Source organism: Rhinolophus ferrumequinum, chromosome 13, assembly GCF_004115265.2.
Source record: "Rhinolophus ferrumequinum isolate MPI-CBG mRhiFer1 chromosome 13, mRhiFer1_v1.p, whole genome shotgun sequence".
Classification (NCBI taxonomy): Eukaryota; Metazoa; Chordata; class Mammalia; order Chiroptera; family Rhinolophidae; genus Rhinolophus; species Rhinolophus ferrumequinum.
Window position 1 is genome coordinate 59,353,894 of NC_046296.1, and position 13,398 is coordinate 59,367,291.

At 56.8% G+C, this 13,398-nt stretch overlaps 1 protein-coding gene across 1 annotated transcript; it reads left to right on the forward strand.

The window, feature by feature from the left end:
* The first annotated feature begins 2,090 nt into the window (after nt 1–2,090).
* On the forward strand, nt 2,091–8,700 carry OSR1 (odd-skipped related transcription factor 1). The gene is made up of 3 exons (XM_033125594.1): nt 2,091–2,401; nt 6,840–7,536; nt 8,294–8,700. The coding sequence occupies exons 2-3, from the start codon at nt 6,869–6,871 to the stop codon at nt 8,427–8,429; spliced, it is 804 nt and encodes a 267-aa protein (XP_032981485.1). The 5' UTR covers nt 2,091–2,401; nt 6,840–6,868; the 3' UTR covers nt 8,430–8,700.
* The last annotated feature ends 4,698 nt before the right edge of the window (nt 8,701–13,398 follow it).

The following is a 13,398-nucleotide window of genomic DNA, read 5'->3' on the forward strand; positions in this document are numbered from 1 at the left end:
TGGCCTGAGACAGGATCAATTTTCCAAGATAATCTGGCAAAAACCATATTAAATAACCAGGTTGCATGGTCTTTTCTTTAGGATCCCTAAAGACTCTGTTTCCAAGAGTTCTTTAGGTATCCTAGTACTTGGAGTTTTCTAGACATCCTTGAGGCATGTTGGCCAAGGGCCCTGATACAGAAGAAAAAGGCAAGTGGAAATGTGAAGGAAGCACAGTTCCCTCCTGTGGAATTTTGAGCAGGAGATGGGATTTGTATTCCCCAGGAAGCTCCATCTGGCCTGAATGTCTTCTCCCTAGGGGACATCTCTTAATCAGTCTGGACAGTCAAGTGCCCCATGGTGGAGATGTCTCTTGGATTCTTTTGCTGCTGGTAAGGGGAGTTACCTGAGCTTTGTCTCCCAGGACAGCCTGAGACTGGTACACCCAAATTCCCCTGCTCCAGGTGGAAGCCAGCACAATCCAGAAATGCCCTGCTGGACTTTCCCTCCAGGCTTCCTTTGGTCTTGGAACTGGCTGCCTTGCAATCTCAAGGAAGCTGGTGATCTCAGCTCCCTTCTGCTCCCAAGGGGCCTCATCCTGGCCAGAATGTCGCTCTTTATTGGCAGCTGCTAGGATTCCAGCTGCAAACTTATGTGGGCCCCTCTGCTCCCGCATTAACCTGTAGCAGGGGTGAGTGCAATCCCCTGGTGCAAAGACTTCCTCCTTCTCCTGCCCAAGGCAAAATTACTAGGGGCTGGATGGCAGGTTCTGTTCTGAAGGCCTACAGGTAAGACTAGGGTCTCCTCTAACTTCGCCTTTGGGGGCATTTCCACTATCATTTGCCTAGGTCTGGGAACAGCACCCTAAAGAAACGTCTCAGAGCGGACAGGTAAACCAAAGCTCAACATAGAGGCAGCTCCTCTCCAGAGACCCAATTCCAATATGCTAATAATATGCTGGAGACCCGCTAATGCCAGGATGCAGCCCCAAGGGCTCTGAGGGGCCACTCAGCAGCAATCTCCGTGCAAAGGAGGAGTGCAGTGTGTGAATGTGGATCCACCCAACACCCCCCCACGCCCCGCAACCAGCGTCCATTTCTGAACTCTGGGCTGCGTGTTCCAGGGGTGTAACAGGGAGGGGTCGGGGCTGGGGTCAGCTGAAGGTCAGCGCAGAGAATTGAGCAGTCAAGTGGGTAGTGCTGGCACTCTCCCTAAGGCATAGGCAGTGAAGACAATTTCTCGCAGCCAGGACCCTGACCCCTCTTAGGTCCCCAATTCTACCTGAACCAGCTCCTTGGACTCAGAGGTCCCGGAGCCAACGAACTTTGCAGCTCGCCTCGCATGCCTGAGCGGCTCTCCAAACTCCCATCCATCCTTCCAAAACAAATGCATATGTGATTAGAGGGAACAACTGCTCATTAGGGTGGGAAGATTCCCAGAAGGTTCTGGGTCCCAGGAAAATAACTTTCTTTACCTCCTTTCCCCACCCTCTGCCTTTGATCTTTCTGCTAAACTCCGCACCCCTCTGATCTTTCTGCTAAACTCCGCACCCCAGGATCTGGGGTCAGCCATGGGCATGCGGGTGTTACCGCCCTCGCACTGGGTACTCATGAACGTCCGGGACCTGCTCCACACCCAGGGCCCCTTGCCTCCAGGAAGAGATTCTGGGAGAAGAGGCGACTCCGCCAGGGCCAAAGTATACAAGAGCCCAAGCTGTGGCGCGCAGATCCCGGTGCGACCGCCCCCCACCCACCGCCCACCCCATCTCCCCTTGGCACAGGCTGTGTCCTAGGCGCGCAGGAATAGGATGGAAACGCGAGGAGACCTTCCTCTCTTCTGCTAGGGGCTGTTTCTTTTAACGCGCTAAGGGTGCCCTGTTGGGCCTAGCAGCACAGACAGGGTCGCACGGGACTGAAGAGCTAGGGACGCAAGTCCTGGGAGGCCAGGGCTAAGCGAGCGCAGCTGCCAAAGTCGGCTGCCGGGGTCAGCAAAACTTTCTTTCTCAGTGCGCAGGCGCAGGGCAAAAAAAACGGTTGGGGGGCAGGGGGAGGAGGAGTGGAATCCCGAGGCAAGGGGAGGAGGGAGAGAGGAGGAGGGAGGGTGGTGGATTAAAATAAGTAGGCGGCTCGGTGCAAAGGGATGAGTGAGTCGAAGCTCGGTCTCTCCCCAGCACGTTCTCAGCCGCTCTGGGTTCAGACCCAACCAGGGAGCCGCGAGCAAGGTTCGCCATCCCGGGCGGGCAGGACTCCGGGGCCGCTGAGCGCTTCCCGCCTGTCGCGCGCTGGGAGTCCCCGCAGCCGGAGAGGGGCCAGGACTCTAGAGCTCCGGGGGTGCCTGCGGAATCCAGCGCCTCTGGCTTCCCGGGTCCCCCGCAGAGGGAGCCTCAGAGACGCGCTCAGCCCCGGGACCGCCGCGGAACAAGGTAACTGCAGCCCTGGGAGCCCGGCACGACCAGGGGAATGCAGGCAGGACTCCCGGGCTCCCTGTCACAGCGTGGCGAGTGTCCCTTCTCTATCAGTGTCCCAGAAGGAAACTTCTCTTGCCGAACGAAAAGCTGCAGGACCTTTGTAAAAGTTAGAACCGCTGCAGCCCAGAGTGGTTGGGGGGGAGGGGGTCTGGCTCAGGGACTTCCCGCGCGGGGTCCTCGGCCTCTGACCTCTGGGGAATGAGAGGGCGGGCTTCCATTACTGCTCCCCCCACCCCACCCGGGGGCCAGGCTCCGCAGAATCTGGGGCGAGGTGCCACAAACTTAGGAAGTCAGCCTGTGGGCCCCCTCTACTAAACCGAAGCAACTTCAGCGGGCACAAACTTTCCCGAGATGCGCGCCTAGCTCAGTGTGACCTACCTTAGCTGATGAAGAAGGAAGAGAGAGTGGATGGATGGCCAAGGCTGCAGCCGACTGCGCCAGGGACAGGTGCATGCCCCTCCCGGGTCGCGCTTTAATGCGAATTTATCTTTTGCAGAGTTGCGTTCAGGTATGATGCGGGCTGGACCCGGGAGAGCGGGGCCGGGAGACTGACCCCGCCTCACACTTGCGCTGACTTGGTGTGTTCTCTATGGGACGATTGCTCTGTGTGATCCAGGCCTGGAGGGTAACCCGCCACTGTCCGGGTGCATGCAGGGGCGCGAACACTACTTTCCAATTCGAGACCCGCACGTCACATTAGCTGAAACACTGTGGAGCCGCGGGTGTCTCCAGGTTAGGGCTTGGAAGGGAAGGATTCGTTTGCTCCCTTGACTGTCCCCTAACCCAGCCTTCAGGAGAGGTGGAAGCCAGAGGAGAGAGGGAAAGAGGTGAGGTTTTGCCTCCTGAGCTAATTTCTCCCCGGAAATGTCTCTGATAAGAAGGATGAAAACCCAAATCCAGTACTTTTTCAGCAGCTCTGGGCAGTAGCGGGGTAAACTCTCAGAGAGTAAAGTAGCTACGAGGGTTTCTTTGTTGCCACAATTTGGTAAATTTCACAGGGTCTAAGCTGCGCGCTGACCCTTGGGAACAGAAACCACGTGCAAGGCTAGTTAGTTCCCCAGGTTCACAGCCTCCTAGAGAAGAGGAGGGTTGGTAGGGACAGGAGGGTAGGGTGGGGGGAGATTCATGGGTAGTTGTTCTATCTGAGGCTTCTCGAGGTACTTGCGGTTTCATTAAGATTGCGGAGCAGATCGCTAAGGACGCAACGGGCGTTTAAATGCAGAGGGATGGCCGCCTAGCTAAAGCGTTCGTTCGATCTCGTTCGTTGGGGAAGTTCAACAGAAGTAGTCTGTGCTGGTCAATTCTTCGCCTGGAGTTCGGTCGCCTGTCACTTGTGTTGGGGATTCGATGTCAAGGATGTTTTTTCTGGGGCTACTGCTGGGTTCCTCCAGGCGCAAGCTCGTGGAGCTCGCTCCGTCCTCATTAATGCAAGCAGTTAACTCGCTCACGCTCAATTAGCCCCGAATAAACCACTTTAATAGACTCGGCACACTTCATTAATGCCCGGTATTGGTCTGGCTGCAGACCCGGGAATGGCGCTCCACTGCGCGAGGGATTCGGGCTTCCAAGCGCGAACTGCATTTGCTGCCCATAGTCGGGACCCTTTGCCGCACCTCCCAGGTCCGGAGGCCCAAGCTCCTCACAGAAGGGTTGCCTAGCCTGCGAAGAGGTGTTCCCTCTCGTATTTAAATACCTAAAGCGTTCACACTGGGGTTTCGGGGTCACGGCTACCCGAGCTCATCCTTTCCGGCGGTGAGCGAGTGTGAGGCTGTGTTTTTCTCTTAGCTGACCGCTTGAACCCGGATCGTGCATTCGGCCCATTCTTGGTACTAGTGTAAAGAGCCACGTTTCGAACGAATTTCGTCCCCGGGAAAGTCACTGGGGAGAGTCTGAGGAGCCCTGGCCTCGGAATGCGGCAGAAAATAAGAAACTGGCTGCGCCGCTGAGGAAAATAAATTGAGTGTTGGGGAAAACAAGATCCGGCAGATAGCCGGGAAGGGTTGGCTCCCCAGAGCTGTGGTGGCTGTGAGCGCACCCCCTCCTTCCACCAAGCCCCAGGTCTTCGCTCCTGGGAGCAGGTAGGTGAGGAGAGGCCAGCTTAGTACGCCAGGCTGATGGGCTCTCCCACACGGGCACCGAGCGGGCTCGGCCCGCGTGCAGAGTCCTGCCACCACCGCCACTCGCTTGGCCGGGGGTAGGCCAAGCACCAAGAGAAGGGAGCGGAGGCCCCGGCGGCGCCCGGCGGGCCCTGGGGAGCCGGAGATAAGGATCTGATTTCCAGCACCTGGAGAGGGAGAAGAGGGGAGAGCAAATCAGAGAGCGCTCACCTCGCCTAAGTCCGGGCGGACCTTTGAAGTTGGCGAGTCTTCTTTTTCCTTCCCACCTCTCCAACCCCAACCGGCCCCTGCTTTGTTTCTGGCCCAATTCCTATTTTGCTTCGCCGTGTCTCAGCCCTATAGGATGATCTTGGTTTGTCCTCGGCGCGACCCGTGCTCCCAGCAGCAGAGCAGATTGGTGCGGAGGCCTTGGCTCTGCCCGCGCGGCCAGCGCTCACGCTCCAGAGGAACGATCACCACAGATTCGTGCCTCCCCCAACCCTACGGCTGAATTTACTGCTGCAGGCAGACTAGGTTTTCATTCGATTGCTAATTTAACCGCAAGCAAATCTTTGCCGGCTCTGGGTGTCTTGCACTCCTCCCCACCCCCAGCAGAATGGCCCAACACACAGCGAGTGACCTCCAGGGGAAAGGGTGCCTGGGTCAAGATTGTGCTCACTCCTCGGGACAAGGAGTGCGGCACTTTGCTCTCATTACAGGCTTCGCTGTAGGGAAAGGCAGCTGAGTCTAGGCCACAGCGTTGCGGGCCTGGGCTGAGGGTAAGCTAGGCTGGGGAGGCTGCCTGGGTAGATGTCAGTGTGTTGTGTGAAGGAGAGCAGCAGCGCAGTGTCCTGACAGCCCACGGAAGGGGACTTACTGCAGATTAGAGGAGAGATCTGAGGAAGGGAAGAGGCGGGAGAAGGGGTAGAGGAAGAAGTAGGCAGCAGAGGGTTGAGAAGGGGGAAGGGGCAGGGTGTCCCAAGCACCCTACTCCCACAATGACTTTTTAAGTAGCCCTCAATTCAGAGCCTAGAGGAGAAGGAGTTCTGCACTTAAGTAGCCCAAAGCCCCTGTGTACTTTTGGCATTCATTCTCCCTGTTTTTGCCTCCACTAGCCAGACCTAAATGTCTGGAGGGACAGAGATAAAGGCTTCTCTGAAGAGCGCAGACCTGTCCATGGAGGCTGGAGACTGACCAAGAAGGCCAAGAGATGACAGCCTGTTGGTCACTTCAGCACAGCTTCCCTCTAGCCTTGCTTAAGCTCACTGGCCTTGCAGTTGGAGGATGCCTAGATCATAGCAGCTGAGGTGGCCTCAGTGCCCTTTCTCACCTATAGGCATACCCACCTGCCCAAGGCTCACCACACACACTCACACACACACATCCTGAGAGCCCAAAGACCCCGGCCCCTTTTGTATGGGGCATGGAGGGTACCGAAGCCCCCTTGTATGCAACTGCAGATGTTTCACTGAGTTAAGGAACAGGGGTGTCAGTGTCCTTGCTGAAACAAGGTGATCCCCAAGCACTATGGGAGCAAGTCAGTCCACAAGCAGCTGCAGAGAGGGCAGTGTCAATAGGGCTCATTAGTAGTGAGGCAGAAAAGCAAATCTGTGGTCAAAGTTGAGGAGAAAGATGATAGGCTTCTAGAGGCCAAATGGAAGGTCAGGTAGTAGATCTTAATGCCAGGAGCTAGGAGATGTACGGATTTGTGTGAGTTTGTGTACTGTCTGTCAGTGAGGCTCTTCGTGGGTGCTATGTGACCCCATGTAAATATAAGTGTGTATCCTGTTCCCTTTGTTTTGTACTAGAGCACTGGATTCCCCACTTTATCTTTGCACCCTGTTATCAACTCGGCTTCAGAATGTGTGAATCTGTCAGTGTGCATTTCTGTGTTTGTTTGTCTGCAGATGAATCTGTAAGTGTGCTTCTGAGTTCTTGTTATCTTTGCAGGAGAGTGTAATTCTGTGTTGACTCAGGCTTACATGGATGAAAGTTTCCCTGTGCTTCTGCCTTTCTGTGTTAAGTACACCGTAGTCCGTCATTTAAGTTGGTTGCATTGCATTGGATTTAGTTACTTGCTGGTTTCTGTATCTGCCAGAGACCATTTGGAGGAAGCCTTCAGGTCAGAGAGGAGGGATCCTGTCTTTTCTTTGAGGTCATTGTAGTCCCGCAGTGGTGTCTTAGGCTCCCAAGTCCTGCCCTGGGGGACAGAAAGGGCGTGGCTGGGCTGGAATTCAGAAGGATGATCTACCCTGAACTTCTCTTTTCCTCTCCCCATTCCCTTCCTTTCTTCACAGATCCTGATTGAGAACTCACAACTACCACAATGGGCAGCAAAACCTTGCCAGCACCAGTGCCCATCCATCCATCCCTGCAGCTTACCAACTACTCCTTCCTTCAGGCAGTGAACGGCCTGCCCACGGTGCCCTCGGACCACCTGCCCAACCTGTATGGTTTCAGTGCGCTGCACGCTGTGCACCTGCACCAGTGGACGCTGGGCTACCCAGCCATGCACTTGCCACGGTCCTCTTTCTCCAAAGTGCCGGGAGCCATGTCCAACCTAGTGGACGCGCGCTTCCAGCTGCCTGCCTTTCCTTGGTTCCCCCATGTCATTCAGCCCAAGCCGGAGATCACCGCTGGGGGCAGCGGCCCAGCAGCTCTCAAGACCAAGCCACGCTTTGATTTTGCCAACCTGGCCTTGGCCGCCACACAAGAAGATCCCTCCAAGCTTGGTCGGGGGGAGGGCCCCGGCTCCCCAGCTGGTGGGCTGGGAGCCCTCCTGGATGTGACCAAGCTATCCCCAGAAAAGAAACCCACGAGAGGACGCCTACCTTCCAAGACCAAGAAGGAGTTCGTCTGCAAGTTCTGTGGCCGCCACTTCACAAAGTCCTACAACCTACTTATCCATGAGCGGACGCACACCGACGAGAGGCCCTACACCTGTGACATCTGCCACAAAGCCTTCCGGAGGCAAGACCACCTACGAGACCACAGGTGCGGCACTGCAGGTGGCCCTAGAAGGAGTTGGCAGTCTGCTTCTGTCCTCACCATCCTCCTCCCTAGTAAGGAAGTCCCTGAGACCCCCTACCAGCTCTAAGCCTCCCCAGCTTCCTGAAATTCCCTAAAATCCAGAAGGAAACCATATAAGTCTCCGGGATCAGATCTTGGAGCATAGGTGGAGAGAACAAGGGATGAATAGGACCTAAGACTAAGTCAGGTCTCCATGAGCTCCAGATGAGCACGCATAGCTTCCGCACCCCTTCCTCCATCTGCAGCACTGTCCAATAGAAGTTTCTGCGATGATGGAGAGTGACACGTGATACATTCAGCACTTGAAATGTGAAAGGAGTGTGATTGACAAACTAACTTTTTAGTTTTGTTTAATTTTAACAACCGCAGGTGGCTAGTGGTACCATCTTGGACAGTGCAGCTCCAGCAAATTGCCCTACCCCAGGTCACCTAACTCCCCGTCAGTGTTGACCCAGGCCTTATAGAAAGGCCGTGCTGGCCCCTCCTGAGGAAGGCAGATGGTTGGATCAGAGATTTATAGATCAGAGATCACCCGAGCCCCTCCTTCACCTACCTAGCCATCCACAAATTCAGCATTTCGCCTGCTCCACACTAGGTACCCCATAAAACCCTTTCTTTTGAGGGCAAGCACCGCGCTGGCCCCTCCTGAGTAGGGGATCTTGGGCAACTGTTATAATTTTGCATCATTTTGCAAGGATTAATTCTCTGTTTTTGCCCTCAGATATATTCACTCCAAAGAAAAGCCTTTCAAGTGTCAAGAGTGCGGGAAAGGATTCTGCCAGTCCAGGACTCTCGCTGTCCACAAGACACTACACTCACAGGTGAAGGAGCTCAAAACCTCCAAGATCAAATGCTAAATAGAGCCTCCAGGTCACCGGGACCCTGGGTCGCGCCGTTCCCTCCTCCAGAGGGATCAGAAGCCGGAAGGCGACTCTAGCGGGCAGCGGGAGGGGCTCCCGGACTTTCCCCCATCCCAAACAATGTCCCCTGGGTCCCGGACGCACGCGGAACTCCAGAGCCCCACCCGGAGCTGTGACCCGGGCCGCCCGGGCGGTTCCCCCAGGACGCGGCTAAACTCTTGGCCAAAAGGCGGTACTCACGTGGCGGAAGGGAAACTGCATTTAAAAAGGAAAAAAAAAGAACGAAAGCTCCGCGGAGTCGCAGCGGCGCCTCTCCCAGAAGTATTACTTTTTCTATTGTTATTTTATACGTCTTCTTTATTATTTTTTTTTCTTTGACCATATAAGCTTGTAACTCTGACTGCGGAGAGAGTGGGGAGAGGAAAAGAAGTTCTGAGCTCACAGCTTCCAGCCCCTCCTCCCGCCCATCTCCACCCGCGGGAGCCTGCAAAAGTGTAATCCCTTGTATCTGCTTCAGCCACCGGGCCCCGGGACCGAGTGCGGGGCTCGGCAGCTCCGGCTCCCAGCTCCGGTCGGGCAGCCGGCCGTGGGCTCCCCGACTCGGTCGGCGGGGCGGGGGCCGCGGGCCCTGAGGCTGGAGGGGCCCGGCCTCCGGCCCCCCTGCTCCGTCGCCTGTCACCGTGAACGAGCAGCCGGCTAGGAGCAGGGCGTTGTATTGCGATTGGCACTTTATGCTGACCATCGGTAACGGACATTTATCACTGGAGTTTTTTAAAATATGAAATAAACGGTTATTTTACAGGCATTGCAAGATGGGTAATTTCCCTCCCAAACGTAGGAATCTGGGCCGCTCCTTTCTTTGAGAGGAGCAGGTTTTCTCTGCTGACTCCAGCCTGCCGCACTCCGGAACCTCCGCCTTATTGGGGTGATAGGGTTGGGATGGGTGGAGAAACCCCCTCTCTCCTGGTGTTGGTCTACCTCGGACTCCATCCATATTTGTTTTGTGACTTTTCTCTTCCACTTCGGTCTTAGGGTCTCGATTTTCCCACTCCTCGCCTCCAAAGGGCTTCCAGTTTACAAAGAAGCCGAGCCTCGGGCCGGTAGAACGGTCATGAGAAATCCCAACATCTCCAGATGCCAGAGTCGCTTAGGGTCGTTTAAGAGAACAGAATATCACCTACCTCCCCAACTATAGCCCGCCCCCCACTGGTGTCTTGGTTACGCTTCGGGTGGGAAGGACGCACCCTCACAGACAGCCTCAGACTAGTACTGTCGCCCGTCCCTTGGGGCCCCAATACCCGGCTGCAAATACGTAATCACCGCTGCCTCCCCAAAGCTCCAAACCTATATCCCACTGTCCCTTAGGATCCCCCAGAAAGAATTCTCAGGCTGGGGACTTGTCCACTGCCCGCAGCACTGCTCCACGCCCGCGAAGATTCCCTATAGTTTTCAAGCCTTGTCTGGAATGGCGGGGGCGGGCGCCCTGGGAGGCCCGGGAAGTTTAGGAGAAATCTGAGTCCGCCCTCCTCAAGTTGAACCTTCCCCGGGGCGTCTAGTTTTCCCACAATTAGAGGCCAGGCCGTCGGGGGCTCCCCTGCTGGAACGGGGCGGGGCTCCCCTAGCTCCAGCTCCCTGACCGCGGGGCGGCGTAGGCGGGGACGCCCGCGGCCTTTCCCAGACTGAGCGCGGCCTCCCCGGCTTCGGTGCCCAGCGCTCAGCCGGGCCGAGCTTCCCAGCAACAGGGACCCCAAAGCCCAGCCTCAGGTAGGGTCCGGTGGCCTGAGAAAGCGGGCCGGGGCTGTCGGAGTTAAAACGCTCTAACTTTCCACTGCTCGAACCCTGCCTCTGGGATCGCCTCCTGGTGCTGTGCGGGCTAGAACTGCGGTTCCGGAACCCAACTTGTCCCTGTGGCCTCAGCTGGGCCAGCGCGGATGAGCCCTGCCCTCAGTGTTCGGAACCGCGCTGCCCCCTGCTGGACAGGCAAGGAGAACTGGCCAGGGACTGAGGGCATCTCACAGTGTCCTGCCCATAACCCCGAGTATCTCCGCTGAAGCCACTGTCCGCCACTCATCTAGATCAAAACCTTCTTGACTGATCCCAAGGCCCACTGCGAATGAGGGGGCAAGGCACTGCCAGGTCTGCATCGGCCTCTAGGATCTAGGCTAATCAGGCAAGATAGCAATCCCTCTTCTACCGCAGTCCATAAGGACGTGCGCCCCAGGAGAGAATGGAGCCCCTCTGAGTGCACGGAGGGACGGTTAGTCAGTGGGTTTTGGCTTCGATGGCTTGGGCCCAGTCAGCGCAGGCCGTGGTATTGTCTGCCGTTGGCCATGGCCATAAGGCTGACGGCAGGAGCCACCTCTTTTCCTTTACTAGTCCTGTGAGGTTTCGGAACGTGGTTGTTCCAAAAGGAGGAGAGTGCGTGGGTATACACACACACACACACTCACACACACACTCACACACACACACAATCCCTATGGAGAGCTTTGGGCACCTCTGAGGGCCAGAGAGAGAGAGAGCGAGCCACACCCCAACCCCTTTGCTCTTTCTGGGGTTCCATCTTTCATGGGGATTGGCTACTGCTGTTGCCCCCACCTCCCTCACATTCCTCCACCTCCCACTCCCTCCGGACATATAGCTTGGTTTGCCAAGGCCTCAAAGATCGTAAGACTGTGAAACGGGGGGAGGTTTTTCCTTGCCGGCCCACCGCACTTCTGGTACTAGGAATCCCCACCCATCCACCCTGAGGCACTGCAACCAAGAGACTTTCAATATCAAATGTGCATCCTTGGAAGAATGGATTTCCAGCGCAGTTTTTTAGGGGGCGGTAGGGAGTGGGGCAGGGTGCTGCCCAGAGGCCTCCTGCCCACTCGCAATGCCTCTGCCTTGGCCTGCTCTGCCGACGATTTCTCATCCTGGTGGATCCAGAAACCACTTCTCAGCATAGCTCTCTATGGTCTACACTCCTGACAGTGCTTTCATAGATTGTGCAGAAGCAGCAATGGCAAGTGGCAGGGGCGGGGGGGGGGGGGTGCCCGCGGGCCACCACCAGACCCCACACAGGCTACAATTCCCGGCCGACGTGCTTGGGGGCCTTTTCCGGCTCATCTGGTTGCACGAAGAGGGCAGTCGGAGGGTCAGAAAAATTGGACGGGTTTTCTTGCCTGCCCACTCTGTAGGTGCTACCTTTTCCCCACTACACCCCTTAGAAAGTCATCCCCCACTTCTGTGTTGAGCGGGTTTTGGGAGCAGAGGAGGCTGATGGCGCTGGTCCGCGGGAGTTCAGCGGGAGCCCTTCCTAAAGGTGCTAGGCCTGCGGTTCACGTGGGGGTAGAGGAGCTACTGGCTGGACTTCTCTGCTGGACGGGTAGAAGGCGCGAGAGACCCTCAGTGCCGCCTGGAGCTTCCGGCTGCTCGCTCGGGGAGGCGATCAGGAGCGCCCCGGGGAAAGAACCGCCCGCAGGGGCTTCGCCTTAGGAGGCAGAGGTTCAGGTACCACCTCTCCTTCCGCAATGTAGCTAGGGGTTTGGGGGGCACGAAGCGACGTTTTGCTGCGCACCTCCTTGACGAGGGATTTAGCGCCGGAATAGGGCCTTGGGGAGGAGGAGGGAGAAAGCAGTGGGATGGTCTAGCGCTCCTTGAGGACAGACATCTTAGCTCCAAGACCGTGGGAGCTGTGATATATATAAAGCACCTCCTCCCCCGACGGAATTTTCGTGTTCCGGCAGTTTGCTCAAAGGCGTCCCATCCCACTTCCCAGAGCACCATGGCGTTGTGACGTCACGGCATCCTCCCGCGGGCACAGTGACGTTACACAGGCTTCTGGCAAGAGTCAGAGATTGGCTGTGTCTACAGCAGGTTCTCATTTATGTAGTTCTATTAAGTCACAGAAGGGCCCCATCTGGAGAAGTGACACCACGGCTCCCACATTTCCCGGCCCCGCCCCTCGAATCCTGTCCATAGAGGCGCCAAGACTCTATGTCCTGTTTCCACGGACAGGCTCCGCAGACCCGAAGCGTGGGCAGTAGCCCGGAGAGAGGGAGGATGCCCGGCAGCGTCGCCCTCCGGAATCTAGAGGCTGAGACTGATCTCCCTGCCCGCAGGCTTTCAGGGCATCAGCTGCCTGGGAATACTCTCCCCGCCCACCTGGCCCTGCCAGACCCAGCGCCTTCCCGCCCACTGCGCAAGCTCCGCACGCAGGCGCAGAAGGAACTCCCGGCCCAGCGTAGCGGGCGCTGGAGCGCACGATTCGGCGGCGGTGCCCCCGGAGCCTGCCGAGTTTTGTGTCCGGCTTTCAGGGGTCACAAACGCGGGGTAACACTGGCTCGGCGGGCGCATGCAGCCATCGGCGTATGTGAGCACTAAAGCTGAGGACGAGGAAGAGGGCAGCTCTGGGTTAATGAGGGTTGGAGACCCTGTAGCATCTGAAATCCAACGCAGCCGTGGTCTGACGGAGGTCCCTGGAATTCGAGCTGGCGGGATGTGCGGTCGGCCCTGCCTTAGATGAGAAAGGCCAGTGCGGCCCCAGTTTTTTCCGGCAGGGTCTCTGGGGCCGAGGTCTCCGCCCCCAGCCGGGCGGAGCTCTTAGAGGCGCAGGGCTTGGTGGTCCACACCGCCCGCCGCTTCAGCCTGCTTTTCTGGGCCGTGGCTAGAGTCAATCTGATGTTGGGCCCAGTTTGCACATGTTCCAGATGAAAAATTCACTACGGACGTGAAGTATTAGGTAGGGGTCAAACCTCATGTCAGCGGCAGAGGAAGAATTAGAAGCCGTGTTTCCTTTGAGGTGAGGGGCCAGGCGACCCAGTTTTAGCTTTTCCTGCCACTTAACAAGCTTTGGGCAAGTCTGCACTTTTCGGGGCCTCAGTTTTCTTCCAGTGAAGGGGATAATACTCTTCCCACCTACCTCATTCAGTTGATGTAGAGGTCAAAGTCATACATATTTTCTCAGTCATATTCACTACTT